Genomic DNA, 25565 nt, shown 5'->3' on the forward strand with positions numbered 1-25565 from the left:
CACAAGTAACTCATAAACATAGCACTAGCATAATATGAAATGTCATTGCCGCACAATTTCAACTCAGAGAAGCATAGAAACAGTAATGGTGAATTTGCAGGTTTTGTTTAAAATGAATTGATAGATCAGATGCAGATACATGTATTTACAAAATGGAATCGAAATGGGAATATCAAGGTTCTCACTCTACTTCCCGGTTCCTTTGCAAGGTTACTATTTATATCACAGGTACTTCAAATGTGAGGACAACACTTCTAGACTACTGCCGTATAGTATATTCTGCTCAAGCCATGGGCCTAGGGGCTTGCAAGTTGCTACTAATTAAGCATTTACATGAAATTAGACTAAAACTCCAAGGTAAATTGACAAGAAGTCTTGTCTAAAAAAATCTAGTGCAATCTGTCTAATACGCACATAGAAAATATCAAATCCACAATGTTACTGCTTCACTACCAGTTTTATTTCACAAGAAAAAACAATTGCAAACTACAACCACAAAATAGCCATGATTAAAGGAGATGAGAGCTTTTTGTGGTCAAAATCTGGTCGAAACAGCTTGGACTGGTGATGATCATATATTAACATATATATATATATTTATGGAAAGTTTTATTTACACACATATGATTTTCAGTCATAAAAAGTTTCAAGGCAGCGTTTTTCACAGAAGATCTGGGAAAAGATCTGTGAAGGAGTCTTCCCACGGGTCATCTCCAAGAGCTGGAGTCATATTGCTGCAGGGAGAGTCTACATCACTGCTGGAGTCACTGAAACCTGAATCAGTGCAGGACACAGACAATGGGGATAAAGCCATTACAGATTGAGAAAAAGATCCAAGAGACTGTTCAGGAGACAAAGCACTTGTGTACTCTATCTCGGGTATGTCAGCGAGTACAAACTTCTGTTGAGTACTGTTCGGTTTTTCTGATTTCACCACAATTGTCTCCCCTTGTGAAACATTACTGGTTTTCTCCTTTGGTTCAGCAGGGACGGCCTGCATTAAGAGAGTCTCTAAATCTTCCAGAACCAGGTCACTGGTTTCCATTGGAATTTCGTTTTCTTGTTTGCACAGTGAATTCATGTCACATTGAATTGTGTCCTCTTTCACACATTCCGTCTCCTGTTTGACCAAGGTCACAGGTGTACCACTCTGCGTCTTGTAATACACATGGTCAAATTTGATCAGTTCTTTGACGGATTCCAGCTCCTCTGTTGAGGGCCCCACCACTTCAGGCTGCGTGCTGATGACCGTCTCACTGGGGACAAATCCAGAGGTGCAATCTGCTCCCAGTTTTGAGTCTCCAGGTTTTTCTTGGCTTGCTTCATCTGTGATTTGCTGGAGCAAGCTAAGCAAAAAGTCAGACTGAAATGGAAAAAGAGAGGCAAATTAGAACAGGTTTCAACATTCAAGCAGATTATGTCTACATCAGTAATTTACAAATGCATCTGAAGATATCAAACCATACAGAAAATCATCACAGAAAACACAAGACATGCTGATACTATTATATACACACTGCATGGACTGAACATACCAATACTCCAGCAGGACAAACAAATTTCACCTGGCACAGCAAAATATCCTTTTGCATTTTGGTGTCAGAATTGTATTTTAATTTTCAATTGAGAATGATCGAGTTCTAATAAATTGTTTGGCCCCTTCCTCCCAGATCCCTTAATATGAAACCTGGACCCTTTTTGACCAGTTTCTCATCTTTGAGACAACTCTGGGAATATTACTTGATCAAATGTCAGACTCCCCTTCTCAGGTGTGAAACAGATTATTCAATGAACAGACATGATATTCTCTACCATGTGAGCTGCTAGCTGATCCCTACATTATCCTATCCCAGTACATCCTGCATTTTAGAACTCTTGCACTTGCACGCACCTCATTGTCAGCATGAAGCTCAGACAGTATGTCACCCAGTGGGAGAGAGCTTGAATCTGCTCCTGCTGCAGAGGAACGTTGAGTACTGCTGACTCAGGGGATTCAAGCTCTTTCTTGGTGGGGACATGACTGCTGTCCAATTGGCCCAGGCGCTGTTTTAGTTCTTGGTTTTCTTCGGACAATCTGCCAGATTTGTTTTTCAGGCTGCTGTTCTCTTTCTGTAGCCTTCTGTTTTCTGCTTCTAGTTCAGCCACACGGAATTCAAGGTCTGTCATCAAGGCCTTTTTACGATCTCTTGCTGTTTGTGCGGCCACTCGGTTCTTCATTTTCCTGTTTGAAATGAACAGATGGCAAATATAGAAAATAGATCAACACATTTTCTTGCTAAACATCTCACTCGAAAAATATTATATGTTTAAGTCTTACAAACTATACATTTCCTGTTCTGATTGCATCATATTCCTGTTTCGTTTGGCAGTTTTATGAACTACCGGTATTGATTAAGCGGTTTGTTTGAAACAGATGGAGCAGTTTAATAAACTAGAGTTTCCCAAATTTGTTTCAAAATGGTTAATTTGTAGGCTATATTTACAAACTAGACACACACATGGCACTTTTGGCAATCTACTGGAATGAAATCTAGAACAATAATAATCAAAGCCAGTTTACAAGTCTTCAGCCAAAAGCGGCCGATGTCACTTTTACACTGAATCCTGAAACGAAAGTTACCGAAACTTTTCAAATGTTTTTTACGGTGTGCGTCTTCACAAATCTTAACGACACCTTTTTTCGTCTAACCCTGGCTGATTTTCGGACTTTTGTCTTACCTCCTCATGATTTTTTCGTCTTGAGAAAGGTGAGTGAGCCGCCGTCTTTTCCGTGGAGCCGTCTCCATGTCGCCGTCGGAGTTGTCAGACGACACAGACAAGCTGCTGGCAGGTCGGCGAACTGTCGTGATCACTATCGTTTTCGGGGTCAAATTAGTCGTCATCTTGATCAGTTGTGTCTAAAGACAATTTCCACCTTGGAATCGACACACATCGGTGTTTCTGTCCCGTGAAAATTCGCTATTTGTCATCTCATCTTGCGTGTACTGCTTTTACTCTGCTGCATCTCTTTCGGAGCTTTCTGGATAAGCCACCGTGGCACGTTCTGATTGGTCGACCTGAATTGCGTCACAAACCACGTGATAGTTAGTTGAACATGAGGCCACTTCTGGGTTACAAACTCTGTCATTTCCAGTAATATCTATTTCACAAAGTTTTACCTCATTATGCAACTAAAAAAGTCTTTTTTTTTCATATGTCCATAACAGTACAAATGCATTACAAAGTTTAAAATACAGTATTGTTAACTTAGTGAATGGGGCGAGGTTTTACTTCCTAGGTAAATTCTGATGCAACGTTGCAGTGTTAAAAATAGAATTGACGTCATTCGAACACGTTACACGCTGTCATATTTTAAGAAACGAAGTTGCACAGTGCATGCCTGCAGACCAGCTTTCGGTTGATGCAATCTGTCATCTCCTGTATTCGATTAACAAGCAAGAAAGAAATCTAAATATTTGTGATTCACAGCTGCTGTACATACACGGTGGTTGATTAGTGCAATTTGTAGTACCCTCAAAAAATAATGTATTAAATTCAAGTCTGTTTTCTGATTTATGCTAGCATGTATTATTACAGCAGATTAGCCTGTGAAATAAAGCATACCGTACATATTCTATTAATTCAACACGATGATTGTGTTAGAGTAACTTCATATTATGTTCATTTCATATAATACACAGAATTACGTTCCAATAACAGAATACATTCTAGCATCACTCAGAAAACAAAATTTCTGGCAAAATTGGCGTATTATTTTTTTCCAATGTATGTTTTCTACGTAATTTTGAGATGTTTCCATATTCTATTCATGGAAAGACGTATTCTCCAACAGGAAGTGTAACATATATGCAACAATTGAAACAACATAACTAGTCAATTGTGGGAGATAAACTTCCAGTGCCAGTATTTAAATTTTAAAAAAAAATTCTTGGACTAGAGATACTGTTTCGAAAATTAGTGACTCGGGCGTCCAGATGCCGTGTTAGGTGTTAGTATATTTTAAATGCATCATCAGGAGGTCCAAGAAAAAACTTCTAAATACATTGCCATAATAACTTAAACAGGGTCAAAAAGGAAAATAGATCACTGACGTGCCCCCCCCGCCTCCCGCCCCCCAGGAAAAAAAAAGAAACAAAAATGAACACAACAAAAACTTTCCGTCATATATGTAATTTTATTTTATTTTATTTTTTTTTTGTTTACCAGAAATTAACGCTGTATGTGTGGTAGTGATGGTCGGGGAGCGGGGTGGGGGCAACTATCACCGCACATAGGCGAGGGAACCTAGAAATGGGGTCTGGAGAGCACACGTGACATGCTACAAATGAAAGACTTTTCAAAGTTTACTCTCGCACATTAGCCGAGGATCCCCGGGCCGCTAATGCCCAGGAGTTTCTGCGACCTTAGATAGTCATAGACGTACATGTGTATTCTTGAGCCGTCATTCAAAGTTAAAGCACCGAGAGATGCGGTTTAAGGAGTAGAGAGCGGTTCAAAAAAAAAGGTTAAAAGATAAGATTAGAGTGGTCGCGAGCAAATCTGACATATATGGGCATCCACCACTGGAAATGGGAGTGACCTGCGCACAACAGAAAACGTATATATACGTCTCTGTCCAACTTGTATTTGTAATATATAATTTCAAGAGCGACATTATTTGTTTCTATGTGCATGGTTTTAATTGAAATGGCAGACAAACATATACTCTTTTCGGGGGCCTCCGTGGCTCAGTCGGTTAGCGCGCTAGCGCAGCGTAATGACCCAAGAGCCTCTCACCAATGTGGTTGCTGTGAGTTCAAGCCCAGCTCATGCTTGCTTCCCTTCCGGCCGCACATGGGAAGGTCTTCCAACAACCTGCGGATGGTCGTGGGCTTCCATCGGGCTGACCGCCGTCGTATAAGTGAAATATTCTTGAGTGCGGCGTAAAACACCAATCAAATAAAATGAATATGTTCATTTTGTCTGGCTAAACTGCGCTGCCAGTGACCACCATTAACAGTGACGCTTATTTACAACATCCACGTGGTTTGTGTGCCGCTTACGTCTAAAAATAGCCATGACACGCCCCATCAAAGCACTCTGATTGGACCGTCAGAAAATTCTGCTCGTACATTTTCTTACCTTCTTCCATGCAGTGTTATAATGAACAAGGTACTAGTCACATCTTGCACAATCTCGTGCAAAGACTGTTAAAAAGAGAAGGAAGTTCTACTCCGGCTAGCTGTCTGCGAAGATCGGCATAATTCACGAATAGGTAAAACTTATTTTTGAGGTAGAAAGATTACATTTGGTTGATGAAATAATTTATTGCAGTGTCAGGATTTGGCGTAGTTGCCCGTTCATGTTTTGCAGCATCAACAACGTCCCTAGCAACTCATTCTTGAGCTGTCAGTGAGTCTCACTGAGACACTGTGTCAAGCAGCCGCCCATAATGATCGGCTTTTAACCACGAGGCGTTCGTATTAAATATCAGATTATTTAGGACCCATAACTTGCAATGTACATGTACGGTAAGATGGAAGGTGAATATCATAGTTTCGAATACCTGTGTTCCTGGCAAGGGGCAGTAAGTGATAAAGCTAGAACATGGAGTTACATGGGCGAAATACTGATTTTTGCCAATTTCTAAAGTTTAAAGTAGGCTACTGCAAGACACTTAAACTAACATACATGTATTTGAAGGCCAGGCACATTCTGATTACTATTGCAGAAAAGATTTCTTACCTAAAAGCTATATTATTCATTTTTTTATGCTAAATTATTTTCAGCGAGAGCCTGCCGCATCTGGGTTAAGTTTGCATTAATTGCACTGTGTAATTATGAATACTTCTTGACAGGACACACCTTAGGTCTGAGATCAGTTGACCATGTTCTAAGCTTAGTTTCCACATTATTTTTGTGTAAACAAAGCTGGGAAGAATAAGCCACATTCGGATTTCAGGATGTGTACCGCTACACTCGCCCCAACAGAATGCCCGCCCTCAAATTAGCACCCAGTTGTGGACAGTGGCCTTTGGTTGATGTTTTGTGTCTTACTCAAGAGTATATCACGTATATTACGACAATGGGAGCAAACTGAGCAGAGCCCAGAGGAGACCAACTACCATCCGCCGGTTGCTGCAAGACCTTCCCACACACGACCAGACAGGAAGCCAGCATGAGCTGGACTTGAACTCACAGCAATCACATTGGAGAGAGGCTCTCGGATCTTAGTGCTGTACTAGAAGGCTGACTACAAGACCACATAGGCCTGCACATGTAACTACATACAAAGTAATGGCGCCATACTGTTTGAATAGATGTCTGTAATAGTGAGCAGTTCAATATGGTGTTGTATGTAAGCGGAACAGTTACATGTAGATTTAGAATTTGTGTAGCTTTGTGTAGCAGTTCCTCTCTGGGACTGATTGTGTGTGACATGTGTCATCAGGCATACTTGAAACCTGATGCACAGCAAGGAGATAGGAATGAAACACATTGCCAATAAACTCAGTAAATGGCCAGTAAAGGGCTCTTTATATAAAGCTGCAACAAAATTTTACAAAATTTAAATCTTAAAATTAAACGTGACTTAAAGTGTAAAACATCAAATGTATGGAACACACAACTTCTGTCCCGTGATAAGGCCTGCCATTTTCTGATATGAAGATGGCAGCGTTAAGTAACAATCAAATAAGTAAATCTATCATGGATAAGGGAACTCGGAGCCTAGATATATGAACAGGTCAGTAAAAATTGTTAAATGTCAAGTGCTACAACCCTGGCCTGATTTCACAGCACTGGCACCTGCTTTAATTAGACACACTACCCTAATACTTAGATTTTTTAGGACAGATATTAGTAGTGTTGAAAATAGGATAATTACATTTCTTTACCAGCCTAGATAAATAAGTAAAGATACGAGTATATTGTTCATTGTATGGTCTAACCAAGTGAGGAAAAAAGAAACTCAGTATTCATGCTACGATTACATATATATTGGCTAAAATGAGCAGACCAGGTGTCCCAAAAATCAGAAGAAATTGGGTGAGTCTTGCATTAATTGCATGGTTAAATGCATATTCACTGTCGTAGTTGTACATGATTATTTCCACATGGATTAAGCTACTTACTGTATAAAACAGCACAAAATTTCAGTATTATGCCATTGAGAGTTGTTCATTATGATTTGTTGAAAACATGCAGTAAATGAAGCCCTGAATGTATTCCTTATATACATTTATGACATCCTGAAATTGACTAATAATGATGAGTTGACATAAAGTTGTGTTATAAACATTTTTTCATAATGTGTTATAAACATTGTTCATAACATGTTACAAACATTGTTCATAATGTGTTGTAAACATTGATCATAATGTGTTGTAAACATTGTACATAATGTGTTGTAAACATTGTTCATAATGTGTTGTAAACATTGATCATAGTGTGTTATAAACATTGATCAGCATATGAGCAGCAGGTTAAGTTAGTGGGAGACGTCCTCAGTGTCTTTGAGACACCCTGTTCTGAAGAAATTAACATGGGAGAGATAGGGAAAAGAAGAGAGAAATGAGATGGCCTGCATGGTTTTCAATTATGGCTAAATCTATGCTGAGCAAGCAATATGTTATAGCTCCGAATTTGGGGACCAGCTAGCACACCAGAGGAACAATAAAGATGTAGGGCACCTTGTTTACTGTTGCCAATGGTAACCCGGCCAAGTGCTCTCAATGGACATAGTAGATATTGATGTTAATGTACACAGCATTTACAAGGTGAAGGACTGTAGGTATTGGCATGTCTGCTTTTAGTCATTAAAACATATGTTGTGTGGATTTTGGTTCGCTTTGCAATTAGCCAACAGAAGTATTTATAGTTATTACAGTAGTAGGAGCCACTTGTATTGGTACTGTGTGTATGAATTATTTTGACATTCTGATACACTATTGTCAGCATTTTGTACCGATCAGTTAATAAATGTAGACGAGTGGTATGATAATTAAAGGGTTGCATCGAGTGAGTGTGGATGTGACCCTTGCAGTGCCTCAAGTGGATCAGGTTTAGTACTCTGACGGTTTTAAAACTGGATCATGTTGCAGTAAATAAGGCCACAACAATTTAACTTTTTGTTTTACTGGCATGATGAATATTTTTTCAGTATCGTCGGAAGGTATAAAAATAAAACCAAAACGGGGAAAAAAAAAACCATCTAATTGGTTGGAAAAATTGACTGTACGCTGTGCCAGTTGTTCTCGCTGAAAACATATTTACGTGATTGGAAAGCTTTGGTAAACGAGATAATCATAAGAACTATTAAAATTGGACAAATAAGTTTTATTTTATCTCATTTTGGGATTTTTTAGTGCTGGCTTACCTGTAAAACATAAAATATAACCAATGTCACCTAAATTAATTGATGTAAAATTGTAGGCCCCCATTTGGTGTAAAATGCATATTTTTAATTGGCTGTTGTATACTACCCTATTTTCTAAAATTTGGGACACATGGTCTGTTCATTTTAGTAAATATATATGTAATTGTAGTAGAAATATTGAGTTTTGTTTTTCTCACATGGTTAGACCATCTAACTCATATCTTTACTTTTCCAAAAGGCTGGTAAAGAAATGTAATATTCTACTTTCAACACTACTAATATCCATCCAAAATTTCAGGAGAATTAGGGTAACAGCATAGTTCTAATATATAAGGCTGATACATGTGTGTTGAACCGTGCATGTAGATATTTGACATGCTCATTGAACAAAAATGCAATCATACTCTCAGTTTGTGTACTGACATTTTCCTACATGCAGTTGTAAGCCCATATCCAAATACATTGGCAATTTACAGAGTGAGTTCATGTGTATTGTATAAAAACTCTGGCTATGATGGCATTGATTAATAAGTACGTGTACATCTATGTTGGAGTCCTAACAACAGCACAGGGATAATTATTTGTTGGTGGACTGGATTAGTAGAGAGTTTACGGTACAAGTGTTGCACCACATTCCCATCAGCCCGGGTCACATTGTGTATACTCATACAGTGTAAATGTAGTATGGAAGGGAAGTTGCACCATGACAGATCAGCACAAATTCAGTTTTGACTCGCCCAGTTCTTGAGGGAATTGAGCAATACCCTGTCACACATATAAAGTTAGGCCGGTTGTTTTTCACAAGGCCAAACCTGACTTAGCCAGCGAACCAGGACATGGGCTTACAGGCAGCTTGAGGAAAATATGATGTGAGAGCTTTTATGGCAGAGGTAGGCTGGTAACTATTTCCTGTTCTTGCATGTTCAGGCTTGCCCATTCCAACTTGGCCTTGTAGATTGTAAATGCTGTTCTATTGTAAATATTTTATACGTATAAGCTGTAGGGTTGGAGTGAGGCAGGTAGCTCAGAGCTTAGAGCGCCTGTGTCAGGTAAACAGGTCAGGTAGGTGTGTCACCTCAGGTGTAGTCACATGTGTAGACCTACCACCAGCAGGTATACAGAATGCATGTACCCTATTTCTTCAACCTTTTCAACCACCTCTGCAACGAATATTTTCAAACATTTTGATGGAACTCTGGGGTGTAGACCAATAATTTGCACAGTCTTAAGAAGCTTGCATCTTTATTGATCCAAAGATGTCAATTTTGTCATCATTTTTATAATAATTGTATGCATGAATTTGACTGAAAAGAAAAGTGCTTTAGTGGTTGAATAGGTTGAAGATTTACAGTATTGCATGTATAGACACCTATATAAATGTATTAATGTATACTTGTATATTGTACTTGTACCTGGAATATAGGAGATTTATGCTATATGTTCAGTTTCTGTTTTTATAAGAAATTGTTTTTTTTTTTTTGTTTGGGGAAAAAATTCTGTGAGAATACAAACTGTACAGAAACAGTGTTGCCAGTCGATTAAGGTACATTGTATGCACAGGTGATTGGTAAAATATATACATGTGGTTGCTATGTCCATGCCTAACGTATAGCTGCTCTGTTGTATGAATGCATTGTACATGCAGTCAATGCAGCTTCTTGTAGTAAATTGACGTTTCTAGAAATGCGTCAAGTACCGCTGAAAACACACATCAGTAGATTTGCGAATGGATTAAGAATGTCTGGAGCTTGTCACAAGTAGCTGGCATGTACGTTTGTATATTTGCGTGGTTGATATGGTTTAGGGGAAACGATAGTGCTTGTATAATCTTTAACTTGCTACAAACGTGATTTCTCGTGTCTGAGGGATTGAGTGATTATGATTTAGTGTTTGTGTTATTTGTGTAACTTTTTTTCTGTATTAAATTAAACATACATAGGAAAACTGGTATTGTGATGGATACGTCTATATGTGTGGTTTCTTAAGTGACAATGTAATGGTGTGTATGCTATGGTAGCATCTATCAGTGCACGCATTTGTACACGTATATTTAACCTGTAACTTTTTCTTGTCAAAAAAAATTGTGATTTTAGTAAGCTGCAAAATTTGATATGTCAATTGAGGATACATGTATGAGACATGACTCTTTTCAGATTTAGCTATGTACATTTGTAGTTGTCATACTAAAGCTGTGTTATGACAATTACATGTAGTCTCTCTTTGTTTTATCTAAGTGTCATAAATATTCATATACATGTATTTTCAGGAAGTCAGGTAGCCATTGGAGTCACTTTTGAAGACTAGGCATTTCATCATATAGGAATTGTTGCCAGGGATATAACTCAAAATGGCCGCCCAGAAGCGAGCATCGGATGAGTCCATCTATCGTATCCCTCCATATTACTACCTCCATGTCCTCGACCAGAACACGAATGTGACTACCGTCGAGACTGGGCCAAAGACATACATCCGCCAGGATAATGAGAGGTACGCACCATCTTACAAATTCTTCTTCCAGACTCCTTATGTACAGTGCATGCGCCATTCTCTAGTTTTGCTTAACATGGTTCATTGGAACCACTATTAAATTTTTTTCACAAATCTTGAACAATACTGGGGTCACGCTGATGAGGCAGGATATCTTGTCAGAAAACAGAAACACACTTCCACAGCCATTGTTTCTAATATTACTTTATACACATGCTTATCTTTATGTGAAGCATGCACAAAGTTATTCTTTCCAACACCTGACACAATTTTAATGATGAGCGCTGATTAAATAGTTCCGCAGAAGAAATCGGTGGTGAGGCTAAGCCTAAACACGTCCAAATGTGCATTACACAGACTGGAAATGTCAAGCGTTGGCTAGTGTCGAAAAGTCAAGCGTTGGCTAGTGTTGACTCGAAATGTCAAGCGTTGGCTAGTGTTGACTCGAAATGTCAAGCGTTGGCTTGTGTTGACTCGAAATGTCAAGCATAATAACTGATGGCCTGTTACTTAAAACTAATCATTACTTCTGTATTTCACCTAAAGTGTGGTCACTTTCCGAAACACATAAAGACTTTTGACTCCAATAGTCAAGTTTGTCTGATTAGAAGTTAATCAGGCCTATATATTAAAGGTCAGAATAAGGCCAAATTTATCGCTTCAAAAAATGCTACAGGTAAGGTGCAGTACAGTACGATTGTTTTACCTGATCAAAACTGATCAATATAGATCGATGCAACATTTTGCACATTTTGGTCCATGCAGGTTCCCGTCTAAATGCAGTTTGGCCCCAGAAGCGTCTTAGCCATTTTTGTGGAGTAAGCCGAGAAATTGTAATGATGTATACATGTACCAAACTTACAAGTCACAATACATGTATATATATATATACATATATGTGTGTGTATATATATATATATATATATATATATATATATATATATATATATATATATGTGTGTATATACACACACACACACACACACATATATATATATATATATATATATATATATATATATATATACATGAGGCGTATTTCAAAATTAGACAGCATCTGCATGATTTGTGTGGTATGGGTATGAAGTAATTCTGTATTAGACAGTATATGGATTATTAATTTAATTTGGTCCAGATGTATTAACTGGTGTGACGTGGTGATGATCAATAATATGAAATATTCTTAAGTATTGGCGTAAAACACCAGTCAGATAAATAAATCCATGTAAATCATACTGTACTATGTAGTGTGACATGTATACTTGTCAGGGTGGTGTTTGGCCCGGATAAGATGATCACAGTGCCTCCCCGGCACTACTGTGTCATCGAGAACCCTGTGGTCAAAGACAAGGAGAACAAGCCAGTGACCGACCCCAGCGGTCAAGCCAAACTCGCTCACGCTGACCAAGAGATCAGGCTTGCCCAGGAGCCCTTCCCTCTCTACCCTGGCGAGCTTTTGAAATTGGTGAGTCATTCTGCTTGCTCAGGCTGAAAAGTAGACTTGACAAAAATTTACATGTGGAAGCTGTCTGTTTGCGTGTGGAAGGTCTGCCAACAACCTGCAGATCATCATGGGTTTCCCCCAGGCTCTGCCCAGTTTCCACCCACCATAATGCTGGCTGCCGTCGTATAAGTGAAATGTTCTTGAGTACGGCGTAAAAACACCAATCAAATCTGTTTGCATGTGCAACAATTTGTTAAAGTGAAGATAGAGGAAAGTTAATTGTATTGGCATTACTTTTATCCGCAGTATTTTAAATCCTATGATTTCTATTAAGAGCGTTTAGAGGTACCTTAAATGACCTAAAAAATTTGGAATACAAAAATGCAATATTAGAGGTCAGTAAATGTCACAAAATATCATTTTTGGTTCTGAAACTTACAATTTTCTAGTAGAATGTCATCCTATGTTCCAAGCAAACCTTAAAACACCTTTCTAAAATCAACAGAACTCGGAAAATCAGGAAAAATAGGCAAGATAGTTATGGACGAGATTTATGGTCATTTAGTGCAGGTAGGTGTAGGTTGTAAGGCCGCATGACGATTCTTATGGATAACAAACTTCCCGGTTCGAGAACAGTATTATCCTTAAGTATCATACCCTGCAATCCATATATGTTTTCTGTATGCAAGCAGAGCAGTAGGCTACATTAGAGCAATGTACATATGTAATAGTGTATTCAGGGCTGTATGATATTAGTTTCACCTCTCACAATAGCCTTACAAAGGCTTTAACTTACAGTTTGTGTACATGACATAGGGCTGTTCTTAACAGTGTTTGTTGTCGAGTTTCGTTCACTTCTTTTGTATGGGGTGGGTATCCGTTTTTTTTTTTGTTGTTTTTTTTTTTGGACTTCCTGTTTTGAGGAGCCTATCCAGATTGTCAGAGTTATCTGTGCCGTCAGGTACCTGTACGTTTTAGTGGTCTGGCTGCATATGTTTGAAGTCATTTACGGTGATACGTCAGCAAAGCGCAAGGATCATGCATAACATCACGCCAGGAAAAATGGGAAACTAGACAAAATATTTTATTCCCGAATTATCCTCTGAAACTAACTACAGCAGTTTTAATATGATGGAATGTTTATTACAATTTAGGAAAGCAATGTTTATCCTCATCGCTTAACCCTACTTTTAAAACATACAGGCCTTGACACTGGAGCATATGTAATATAATCAGGCTTGACTCACATGACATAGGGACACCTGATTAACCATGCTGTAGATCAGTGAATGACTCTGTAGTTAACAAGGTATATCTTTTTGGCAAATACAACTTTTCTTACATGTACATTATCCAAATCAAACCAAGTTAAATTCCGCATTCACCAACTGGCACTGAATAAGTTTGAGTAGATTTGTGTGATGTTCACCATCGGACAACAAATGAAGCTAATGATGCAAAGTGCTGGTAGCTGTCATACTAGCATAAGTGAACTCTTTTTGAGTATGGTGAAAAACTCAAATCAAATAAATAAATAAATCATTTGTTTCTTTTTAGGCTGTGACACCTCTGAAAGTAGTAGTCGCTAATGCAGCGCTAAGACTGCGAGCTATTCTAGACTTTGAGGACGAGTCCGGCGAGAAGCGGGTAGCAGGGGATGAGTGGCTGTTTGAAGGACCAGGTACAAATACAAAATGATTTTCATTCGTGTAAAGAACATGCTAAGGACAGGTAACCATTTGAATCTTCAGCTTTCATGTGCCTGTCAGTTTCATCATTGGGATTTACCTTCTTTTTGACAATGTAAACTTGGATTTTTCGTTTCACTTGAAAAGAGAATTTTTAGAAAAAAATTATTCTCATAAAATCTTGCTTTTGTTAATGAAACTTATACATGTATATATGGTATTAATAAGATATCGGGGCCTCCATGGCTCAGTTGGTTAGCGCGCTAGCGCAGCGCAATGACCCAGAAGCCTCTCACCAATGCGGGCGCTGTGAGTTCAAGTCCAGCTCATGCTGGCTTCCTCTCCGGCCGTACGTGGGAAGGTCTGTTAGCAACCTGCAGATGGTCGTGGGTTTCCCCCGGGCTGTGCCCGGTTTCCACCCACCATAATGCTGGTCGCCGTCATGTAAGTGAAATATTCTTGAGTACGGCGTAAAACACCAATCAAATAAATAAAATAAATAAATAAGGTATCATCCTACCATCAAGATAAAACTCGAAACATTTTTCCAAGACCAAAAGAATGTTCAGAATCCATCAAGATCAGTAACTTTGTCATGGAGAGGAGGAGGGGGTTAGATTTTTTGTTATCATGAGTGCTTGTGGTTAAAACAGAGGTCAGTTTTTTAAAATATTGCTAATTTTGTTTGTCTGATTTTGATTAGGAACTTACATTCCTCGTAAGGAAGTTATAGTGGAGGAAACGATCAGAGCGACTGTCATCAAGCCTAACCAGGCCATTCGTCTGCGGGCGCGCAAAGAGTGCGTGGACAGGGAGGGTGACTCCAGGGTGACAGGTGAAGAGTGGCTTGTTAAGAAGACAGGTGCTTACTTACCTGGGGCCTATGAGGAGGTGGTCGATGTTGTGAATGCCTATGTGCTCACAGAAAAGGTGAGAACACACCTGTGGCAGCCACAGGCCATAACACTAATACAAACAGATCTGAGGGTACAGTTTTGTGGGGAAGTCACAGTTCAGTAATACATCCAAGTTTAGTTTGGAGTGTACACAGGTCTTCAGCCTTAATGACATATCTGGCTGAGGCCCTGTTTTCTGTTAACTCTCTGTGGTCAGTTTTCTAATTATAGGTTAAAACTAAACATGATTTTTAACATGGGTAAGTTTATCAAAATTTGATGAATTTGGACGAGGGTGGACAGTGGTCTGATTTGCTGTTATACATGTATAATAACAATGTATTTTTAACTGTACAAAGTGAATATTTAAGTTAATTCTTATGAAAGCAGCTTCAGTGTTTTACTCATTTCTGACATGTGAACATTTTGGCTATAAGTGATAAATTTTTAAAAAAATCAAATCATTTTTAAAGCATTTCAAATGCTCATGAAGTTATGACTACAGTTCCGGTGGCCAGGCTAGTTGCCTATACATAAATAACATGGAATGCAGGTTCTTGGTGCTTCATGTGTTTCAGAAAGCTCTTCACGTTCGAGCTTTACGGACATTTAAGGATGATTTTGGAACCACGCGAAAGAGTGGAGAGGAATGGCTGATCACATTCAAGGACTCCGAAACCCACATTCCTCAAGTCTATGAAGAGGTGAAGATCAAGGAATTCATGTTTCTATTAAAATTAATTGTGATGTTTATGCTTGAAATTATATGACTGCTGTAGGAATGTAACAACTTGGTATTGTATGTGTAAGATTCAGACGATATACATGCAATTTCTGCGATTTAGTAGGATTTTGTTATCAATGAGAGAACAGTGCAAGCGAAGTTAAGTGTCTTTTAAGCCAGAAATAGCACTCTGGTATAGAGATTCTCATTAATGCAGTCAAAAAAATTCAACTTTGAGTAACACCATTATTGGTTATTTGAGGTATTTTAAACCATAGATATATGTTTACTAGTTTTAGAGAGCATCAGACTTTGGTTGAACTTTATGAAGTTTACATGTAAATTCCAATTTAAATACAACTTAAAGCTGTGCTTTGTATGTGTGGGTACTGTGTAAAACTACACTCAAATAAATAAAAGAAATAAATAAAGCTGGTTTTTGTAAAACTGGCTTGATATCATGACTTTAGTGTATTAAAATGACTATAATATCACCAAAAGCAAAGTCACATGCACTTTCCAGATTAGAACGATAAAATGTCTTTCCAAAAAAGGCAATTCTTCTTATGCCATGTGTGTTGTGTAGGTGGTGGGTGTTGTGAACATCACAACCCTGAGTAACCGTCAGTATTGTGTTATCCTGGACCCCGTGGACGACCTTGGAAGGCCTCAGCTCGGACGCAAGAAGCTCGTTAAGGTAACCGAATGTTCCAACCTTTCATCACATAAAGATAGTTCTAGCATGTGTAATGAGGAAGCCATTAACATGTATGGAAATATAATAGGAAATAACCTGTTTCTTCTAAAATTTGGGACACCTAGTCTCCTTTTTTTAGCCAGTATGTATGTAATTCGTGCAGGAATACTGAGTTTCTTGTATCTCACAAGGTAAGACCATTTAATGAACAACATGCTCATGTCTTTACTTTTCCAAAAGGCTAGTAAAGAAAATGTAATATTCCAATTTCAACACTACTAATGTCTGTCCCATCTATGCCAATACTGATCTCTGTAGTTGTTCTGTCCTGTTTATTACACTGGCACTTTAATATAGGTCTGTGATTTTATATCATTGGACATAAAGTTCCACCCAGATAACTTCTTTATAACATATTTCCGGTTTTCACCTGGACGAAACTAAACAGAAGAGTTTTACATGTATATTGCTGAGAATGGGTTAAAATACTGATACGGGTACCTTTGAAAATGAGAAATGTTTACCATTGGAAATAAATGAACATGTGAACATTACAGTATTTCTACATTACCATAGAATCATATTGAAATGTTTTCAGTATTGATCAGTTTTCTTCCGTCATGTGCACATGTTATGGTTTCTTTTTGAAAGCATGTATTTTCATCTGTTTAAGGGAGAAATAAAAAAATTTCTTATAACGTAGACTACACGTATTATGGTTTGTTTCTGGAAACTTATATTGTCATCGGTTTTCAGGGAGAAACTTCCTTCTTCTTGATGCCTGGAGAGAAACTGGAGAAGGGCATCCAGAATGTGTTCATATTGGGAGAAGATGAAGGACTGATCATCAAGGCTAACGAGAGCTTCAAGGAAAAGGAATCGGTAAGAGTTAATCAACACCCCCTTCCCCCCACCCGACCCTCTTTTGTATCAATGATAAAATGGTTAAGAGTTATTCCCCCTTTCCAAGGAAAATCAAAATTTAATTTTGTACTGTTTGTCTGTCCCAGGGTTCCACCATCCAGCCCTGGATAGCAAAGCATATGAACTCACAAATGCAGAAAATAGTGGTGTATATTGGTATCTATTTCACTGTGTGGAGCAAGTTTATATTAACCACTGTTGTCGTTGTTGTAGACAACAGAACGTAAGCCTGGTGACCGCTGGATGATCAGAGGACCTCAGGAATATGTCCCTCCTGTCGAGGTTGATGTTGTCATGAAGAGAACTGCCATTCCATTGGACGAGAACGAGGGAATTTACATCAGAAATATCAAGAATGGAAAGGTGAGGTTTTAGAGCTTACATGTAGATACCAGCAATACCATAGGTTCTGCCATGATGTTTTAGGAAATATGATTAAAAACAAAATCCCATTTAAAATTCAAAAGTTTTCAAAAAAAAAAAATACCTTCATTTTAAAGACGTTTTTTCACTGAATAATGTGGAGTCAAATGTATGAACCATTTCAAGGGTTTAATAGTTCACCAGGATAAAACTAAAAAATCTTGTTGGCTTCTTTTCATATATGATAATGTATACCCAGGCAAGCAAAACAGCTTTTCTGACATCAAATTCTGTGCTTCATGGTGAAAAAAATATCATGATGACCTGATTCATTGTTATTAACTTTTGATCGATATGGTAGAGCATCCTGGTATATTGATATATATGTGTATGTATGGCTAAGTTTATGTGATATAGAATTAAGTTAAATGTATTTCTAAGTGTTTATGGTTTGGATGGGTATTTCCCATTTGTGCTTTATACTTTAATGTCAAATGTCCATTATGCCATAGACTGTTTCATAGTTAGCAGGGCAGTCACGTATTGGGTATCATATTTGTTTTGTTGTACATTGGCATTGAATTTTGATCAATTCAGTGTCAGCAGCCTGTGCTATGTCAATTGAGAGGCATAGCTTCTGCAGCATATTTATGCTGTAAGCAGGATGCCATCCCTGATGCATGTTGTAGAAACTGAAAGAGGACAGCTAGGCTAAAGCTAGGCATACATACAAGGTTAAGATCCAGCTATGATGTGAATGCTGGTTTAGTCTTTAAGCTGTATGGCCATCGACAGCTGAGAACAACTTCTGATGTGTTGAGTTAAGTCGCGTCTTAAGCTGTCATGCCTGCTGAGCTTAAGACATCATCTGGAAAATATCAGTATTTTGAAGCACGGTTTTGTTTTGCGGAATCATAATCAGCACTTTGTCTTACCATTGACTTATTTTAGATTGAAATCTATTGATTTAGGTCCGAGCTATTACCGGCGAAACCTACATGCTCAACCAGGATGAGGAATTGTGGGAAAAAGATCTGCCACCTGTCGTAGAAAACCTCTTGATGCAAGGTCGCGACCCTGTAGCGGACAGGAGTGATAGAAAACCGCAGCAGCAGGAAGGTACCATGAAACGCGACAAGACCAGGGTCGTGACCTTCAGGGTGCCTCACAATGCTGCTGTACAGATTTATGATTACAAGGCAAAGAAAGCCAGGTACGTGACCATAAGACAGTGGCAGCCAGATTCAACATAAGGAATGCACACATGCTGTAAATCTCTAAGCTCTTGTAGTAAAGGTGTCCTACAGCAAAAGCTTTCTTTGCTATGTTTCTGTGTGGCATTTAAACATTCATAAACAGTAACATATATATTTATAATGAAACAGAACGCTACACTTGTAGTTTATTGCTCACTAACTTCACAGATCTCCTGTTTGAACTAGCCTGTAGGTTTGATACAATATAGAACATGGGCAAAGTTTGTCAATGAACTTTGTCAGCAAAGCAATCGCTCAATCAGTCCTCTTGTTATTGATATACATGGTATTTTTTATACCTGAGCTGGTGATGTTACAGCCTGATGAATAGTTCACTCAACTATAATGTCTGTTAGTCAATAAATCGATGAATCAGTAATCTTGTTATTGACATACAGGGTAGTTTTTGGACCTGAGCTGGTGATGTTGCGTCCGGATGAACAGTTCACCCAGCTAAGTCTGTCAGGAGGGAAGCCCAAAAAGCCTAATGTCATCAAATCCCTGTGCCTGTTGCTGGGACCAGATTTCTGTACAGACATCATCACCGTGGAGACTGCTGACCATGCTCGGTTACAACTTCAGCTTTCCTACAACTGGTAAGTTTACATAGAACTTTGAGCAAAATGGTGCCCTGAAAGTATGCAATTTGAAACGTGCAATAAAAGTTGAGGAATATTAAACAGGCAAAGCATATGTACATGCCGTTAATTTTTCGCACAAAAATGGAAGCTTCACCGACAATTTGTGACGTGAAGTAAACGTGTAAAATCATGGCGATACGAGTCTTCCATTTTGAAACCCTTCATTTTTGAGAGTCTGCGTTTTAATACTACTCTTCATGGCTTCTGTCTGACTGATGTAGGAGACGTGGCAGGTAGCAGAATAGCATCACTTACTTTGATATAGTTTTGTGTGGTTTCTGTAAACTGTGTTCACTTCACAGTTCTGGACGTTCGGCACATCCAGAACAAGAGTCGAGTGCGGATTAAACCTGTCCGGAACATGTTCTTGTCTTTGCCAGCTGGTGGAGCCGTTCAGACAGTGATGTCACACTAATGATTAAGCAAAAGGCTTCCAGTTTTGCTATATTTAAAAACGCTAAACAATAAATATTACGAAAAATCAATGCAAATCCAATTAAATTTTCCCTACTATTTTAGAATAGCCCAAAGAATTACCGTTCACAAAATATCTACTTCATTGTTTACATGTTATTGTTCAAAGTAAGCAGTAAAATTCGAAAAATTCATGAAGTATTTAGAATTATTTTTATACTATAAATAGTATAGGTTCGAGTCAGATGTTTATTTGATCTGTTTATGGTAAACAGAAAATTTGATTTCATTAGGGAATATTCATGTCTTGCCAAAGATCTAGGATATAGCCTTTTTAAAAGCCAGAATGACTCAAATTGATGCCTTTAACAACAGAGTACTGAACTCAGAAATGAAACTTCCAACAGCCAGAATGTAACCATCTGAAGTATTGCCTACGTCTCTATTCCGATATGTGAACGAGTAATAAATGGCTTTCATACTTTCCTCTTTTCCAGGCATTTTGAAGTTCAGGAGAAAACAGATGAAATTGCTGCTAAGATCTTCAGTGTGCCAGACTTCGTAGGTGACGCGTGTAAAGCAATTGCGTCCCGGGTCAGAGGTGCAGTGGCACAGGTGCAATTTGACGATTTCCACAAGGTAAGCTATTTTTCAAGGACTTTTTCCGAAGTCGTGTTCAAAATGAAACTGTTCATCAAAGATCACTTGTCATCTACCAATATCTCACATGTGGGAGTGTTTGCCAGTAAATTGCTAAAGGTAGGTTTCCCCACAAGTAAATCTGACTGCCATTATCAAATGCAATATTTTTGAGTATAGTGTTAAACAATACCAAAAAAAAAAAAATGTACGGCGTAATCTTAGTGTGATGCCCGAAAAGTTCGATCTTTGCCCAGTCTTTGAGTTACGCCTGATGCAGGACATAGTATTTCACTCCCTTTCACTTCTTGGTGCTTCAGAATTCAGCCAAGATCATCCGATCCTCGGTGTTTGGCTTTGACGATAAGCAGAAGGTCCGTGACAGATTTCAGTTCATGCAGAACAACCTGGTGATCACCAGTATAGACATCCAATCAGTGGAGCCTGTGGACCAGCGGACGCGCGACTCACTGCAGAAGTCTGTACAACTGGCCATAGAGATCACGACAAATTCCCAGGAGGCCGCAGCAAGGTCTGACCAATCATACACTCTTATTTATTCACCTGGGTCTCTTTGGCCCAGGTGTTTGCACGCTAGTGCTGCACAATGATTTTGGAGACTCACCAATGTTGTCGCTGTGAGTTCAAATCCACCTCATGCTGGTTTCCTCTCTGGTCTTCAGTGGGAAGATCTTCCAGCAACTTGTGGATGCTCTTGGGTTTCCCCTAGGCTCTGCCCAGTTTCCTTCAGCCATAAAGCTGCTTGTCATTGTATTAATGAAATATTCTTGAGCACAGTGTGAAACACCAGTCAAATGAATCATTTTTGACCTGCTTTTTGATGGTACACATGCCATGTTGATAATTTAAATGCAGATTTAGTGGAAAATGTAGATACATGTGTTAAAAGCACATTCATGTAACATTGTGCATCTTGGATGTCTTGATTTGACACATACATGCTATATGATGGTATTGGTTGTGTAAAAAAGTTAGCTGTCAGTGGCTTACCAGCGAACACAGTTGGTAGAGCTTCTGCTTCGGGAGCGTTAGATCCAGGGTCAATTCTGGTTCGAGTCACACCTAAGACCTTAAAAGAGGAAGTTGTAACTTCCTCGCTTGACGTTCAGCATGAAGGGGATAGTGCAATGACTGGTTGACCTGTATCAGTATAATGGCTCAGGCGGTGCAGCTTCCTTGCCTTCGGTAAGGCATCTCATTGAAGCAACACTAGATAAAAGAGCGATGGAAATCCGTCCTGCAACAAGGAGGCACATTACATGCACTCTAAGGATTCCTTCGTCATTATATGACTAAAAAATTGTTAAGTACGACGTTAAACCCCAAGCACTCACTCACTCACTTAACCTGTGTAACAGAAAGGCACAATTCCTCTTTTTTCATGTCAGTCCATCTAATGAACAAGATATGACTTTTCTGGAAAAAAAACCTGAGAGAGAAATGTAGTCTGTATGTTTCAGCACCACTAATATCTGCCTTGAAAGTAAGAATTGCTGTAGATACTTGCCGTTTGTATTCCACCTTTTCTACAAATGAAGGGTGAAGAATTGTTGAGTATGGCATTAAACAAAAAGCAAGTAAAATTAAACAACAATACATATAAAAAATGAAAAATGCTTGATTCCTATTCCCAGTATATCCATGATAGAAAATACTCCTTCGTCTTCAGGCATGTTGGAACTAGCTGCTTTCTACGCTGCCTGTCTCCATCCCAAATCTTTTTACAAAAGGGGCGAGTAAAACCATCTCTTCTGTCTTCATATAAACTTGATTTTCAATTTGTCCATCAGGCATGAGGCTGAGCGACTGGAGCAAGAGGCCAAAGGTCGTCTGGAGAGACAGAAGATTAACGACGAGGCAGAAGCAGAGAAATCCCGTCGCGAGCTGCTGGAGCTGCAGGCGCAGAGTGCAGCCGTGGAGAGCACAGGGCAGGCTAAGGCTGAAGCTCAGTCCCGCGCTGAATCTGCCAGGATTGAAGGAGAGGCTGCAGTAGATCAAGCTAAGCTCAAGGCCACAGCCTGTAAAATTGAAGCTGTAAGTACCCGTACTGCGCCCTAGATACACCCAGTTAGCTGATAGTTGCCAGGTTGTTAAATGAAAGATAACAAATGATAAACCCTAATTCTTTAACATTTGAATCCTGCTCTGAAACTAGTAGTTAGACACATTATGGGAGAACTGTGGATCACAAAGAAATAATTTGCACAGTTTTGCAAGCTTGTGTCATTTTAAGACACAAGCTTGCAAAACTGTGCAAATTATTTCTTTGCACAGTTTTTAACATAATTTTAACATAATTTCCATTATAATTGTATGCATAAATTCCAGGTAAAAAGTGCTTTAGTGGTTGAAAAGTTTGAAGATTTGTAGTAACCTGAGTTATTCAGGAAGAGGAGCGGAGAGAGACCTTAAACTGCCAAAGCCATGTTTTTCTGATGTGCTGCGTAACTTGATAAATCAATACTTAATCTGGAATTCTTACCAATTCTCTTGATGTAAGCAGAAACCACTGTTTTCCCAGCTGATATAGATAACTTGGTGCCTGATAGATCAAAACTGATAACATGATGGTACTTTCCATTTTCTCAATGTGTGTGATATTGATTACTTTGAACTGCGATATCCCAGTTATCCAGTATCGCAAGGACAATAAGTTATGCTTTTTCAACTTCCTTTGGGATCCTTTATTCATGCATGTACACATGTAGTCTGGTGCTGTCTTTTGTGTTAAGATGTTTGCATTTTAGTTGCTGAGACACATGAGGTGTGGGTTTAATTTCTTGAATGTGTGAATTTTCCCAAACTTGTTGTTGTCGGGGCCTTGATGACAATAACCGGTTATTGTCGGGGCCTTAATGACAATAACCTGTTCTTATCAGGGCCTTGATGACAATAACCGGTTATTTTCGGGACCTTGATGACAATAACCAGTTATTGTTGGGGCCTTGATGACAATAACCAGTTATTGTCGGGACAATAAGTGGTTTAACATTCACATAAAACCCAGTCTTTTTCATCGGTGTAGTCTGTCTGTATGTTACGTGTTGGAAAGTTTGTCAGTAAATTACCAGATGTTGATGGTTTACCCCGGAGCACTAAGGGTTAAAAAGGCTGTCATTTTGTAAGTGAAAAAATCCAAAAAATATATCACTTTGAGCACCAATCAAATGAGACACACCAGACACTGATGGCAATGGAGCAGCAGGTTGCAGATGTTTGTGGGTTTCCAACATCCCAGTTTTCTCCCACCATAATTCTGGCCACCGTCATATATGTGAAATACTCTTGAAACAACGTAAAACTCCAATCAACGAAAAAAAAAAACAAATCATGTACCTGATGGCTCTTCCACCTACGTGACTGCCGGTATAAAATATGCTTGATTATGGTACATAACACAGATCAAGTCATTACAAACATCAGACGGTAAAGATTCTTGATTGATTTGGTTTTTGTGCAGGAATCAGAGCTGGAAAGATTGACACGAGCCAGAGAGGCCGAGACAAAGTACCTGAAGGAACAGAACGATCTTGAGCTGGAAAAGGCTAGGGAAATGGCCGACATCGAGACCGGCAAGTTCAAGGACATCGTGACCTCTATTGGTGCCGACACAATTCGTGCCATCGCAGTCTCCGGGCCTGAGATGCAGGTGAAGATGCTTGGTGCACTCGGACTTAAGTCCACGCTCATTACTGATGGCAGCAGCCCCATTAACCTATTCAACACTGCCCAGGGGCTGATTGGGGGCATGGTGCCCAGCCGACGTAGGGCAGATGAATCTGACATTGATGAGTAAAACAAGACTCCCCCTACCTTGCATGCATTTCTTAAACTCGTTGTTCCTAAAAGAATTAATGCTTAATGTCAAAAAGCTTATATAAACATATTGTTTTGTTCATGTATGGACTTGAGGTACAGTGCTTACTGCCGTATGTAAATTGTCATGCACACAAGATTGTGTCTTTTCCTGCCACACCTATTATAGAGGGTATGCACATCATCATCATATCTTAGAAGAACATCTTTGCGGCCATAATGGAGTGATATTGGCATACATCTATATAACAGTCTCCAGGAAGGCTGTCAAAAGTAGACCATGAAAGTTCTCTATACAGGTAGGAGTTGATGACACTTTTCTGTGCGGTGATGAGAGAATGAAACTTTTTGGTAGTGTAGTGTACATGTTGTATATGATGTCTTTTGACGTTGTGTTTTTCTTGTAAATAAAGACGCTGTTTTCTTTGTATAAATATTATGAAATGCGGAAAAAAATGCAAAGCTTAAGACGAATAATGTATGAATTGTGAATAGACTGCTGAATGTTAAAAATTATTATAACTCCATGTTGAATTATGTGATGTTGCACCCAGCGATTTTATCTTGTGTAATTAGATACGTGGAAATGTTGAAAAAAAAAAAAAATGTTGATGAATTATCGTGTGAAAGTTTAAACATGTAGATGTCATGTAGATAAACTGGGTTTGTTATGCGTACTGAGCCTCTGTTGATCTATTAACCTGGGAACATGGCTCAGGTGTGCTAAACATTTTGTTGACCAAAAAATGTTTCCTTGCTTATAAGTGCTCAAGAAAATTACCTGTGCCCTTAGGACATGCAGTGGCTTTGATTATTACTTATAACTCTTGTACAGAGATTTAACAGTCTTGTTAACAAATATATACGTGTGATGTAATTTGCAAATTTGGATCACACAGTCTTTTCTTCAGACATATTGTTCATTGCTTCTGTATTCTAAAAGATGTTTTGAGGCAGAGCTGTGATATAAAGAGGTTATTGAAGCCTGTGAAAACGTGTCAATCATGACTGCTTTGAATTTTACTATGTGCATGAATATAGATGTAGCATTTCATTGTGATAACTTTCTTAGGCCTCAACATTTTATGGACCACTAGAAAAAATGCTGTGGAAAAAAATAATGAAGCCAATATTTTTTGTATCCTCTTTTCTTTTTATTTGTTTGGATCAATAATACATATATAGTGTTATTTTTATAA

The 25565-nt window shown here is 38.7% G+C and overlaps 2 protein-coding genes across 3 annotated transcripts; one reads left to right on the forward strand and one right to left on the reverse strand.

Moving 5' to 3' along the window:
- Positions 1-436: 436 nt before the first annotated feature.
- LOC135476321 (X-box-binding protein 1-like) lies at positions 437-3028 on the reverse strand. Its single transcript, XM_064756315.1, has 3 exons — positions 2719-3028; positions 1892-2221; positions 437-1363 (listed from the first exon to the last, which is right to left on the reverse strand). Exons 1-3 carry the CDS (start codon positions 2880-2882, stop codon positions 1183-1185), a joined length of 675 nt encoding a protein of 224 aa, XP_064612385.1. The 5' UTR covers positions 2883-3028; the 3' UTR covers positions 437-1182.
- A 2126-nt stretch (positions 3029-5154) lies between these two features.
- Positions 5155-24397, forward strand: LOC135476107 (major vault protein-like). 2 transcript variants are annotated; one of them, XM_064756009.1, is made up of 15 exons: positions 5155-5254; positions 10623-10843; positions 12113-12308; positions 13845-13968; positions 14679-14905; positions 15450-15575; positions 16182-16292; positions 17049-17174; positions 17430-17579; positions 18551-18792; positions 19234-19431; positions 20388-20529; positions 20850-21061; positions 22341-22584; positions 24011-24397. In XM_064756009.1, exons 2-15 carry the CDS (start codon positions 10704-10706, stop codon positions 24344-24346), a joined length of 2574 nt encoding a protein of 857 aa, XP_064612079.1. In that variant the 5' UTR covers positions 5155-5254; positions 10623-10703; the 3' UTR covers positions 24347-24397. The 2 variants fall into 2 exon arrangements, with proteins under 2 accessions (XP_064612079.1, XP_064612080.1); XM_064756010.1 differs by lacking the exon at positions 5155-5254 and adding an exon at positions 9140-9246.
- Positions 24398-25565: the final 1168 nt, after the last annotated feature.

Source organism: Liolophura sinensis, chromosome 10, assembly GCF_032854445.1.
Source record: "Liolophura sinensis isolate JHLJ2023 chromosome 10, CUHK_Ljap_v2, whole genome shotgun sequence".
In the NCBI taxonomy this organism is placed as follows: Eukaryota; Metazoa; Mollusca; class Polyplacophora; order Chitonida; family Chitonidae; genus Liolophura; species Liolophura sinensis.

Excerpts from the sequence above, each read along its gene's own strand:
- LOC135476107 (XM_064756009.1), top strand. The coding sequence starts at position 10,704 with ATGGCCGCCCAGAAGCGAGCATCGGATGAGTCCATCTATCGTATCCCT. Across the intron at positions 10,844-12,112 it reads ATCCGCCAGGATAATGAGAG|GGTGGTGTTTGGCCCGGATA; the intron begins GTACGCACCATC and ends TATACTTGTCAG. Across the intron at positions 18,793-19,233 it reads TACAAGGCAAAGAAAGCCAG|GGTAGTTTTTGGACCTGAGC; the intron begins GTACGTGACCAT and ends ATTGACATACAG.
- LOC135476321 (XM_064756315.1), bottom strand. The coding sequence starts at position 2,882 with ATGACGACTAATTTGACCCCGAAAACGATAGTGATCACGACAGTTCGC. Across the intron at positions 2,222-2,718 it reads GACGAAAAAATCATGAGGAG|GAAAATGAAGAACCGAGTGG; the intron begins GTAAGACAAAAG and ends CATTTCAAACAG. Across the intron at positions 1,364-1,891 it reads AGCTTCATGCTGACAATGAG|TCTGACTTTTTGCTTAGCTT; the intron begins GTGCGTGCAAGT and ends TTTCCATTTCAG.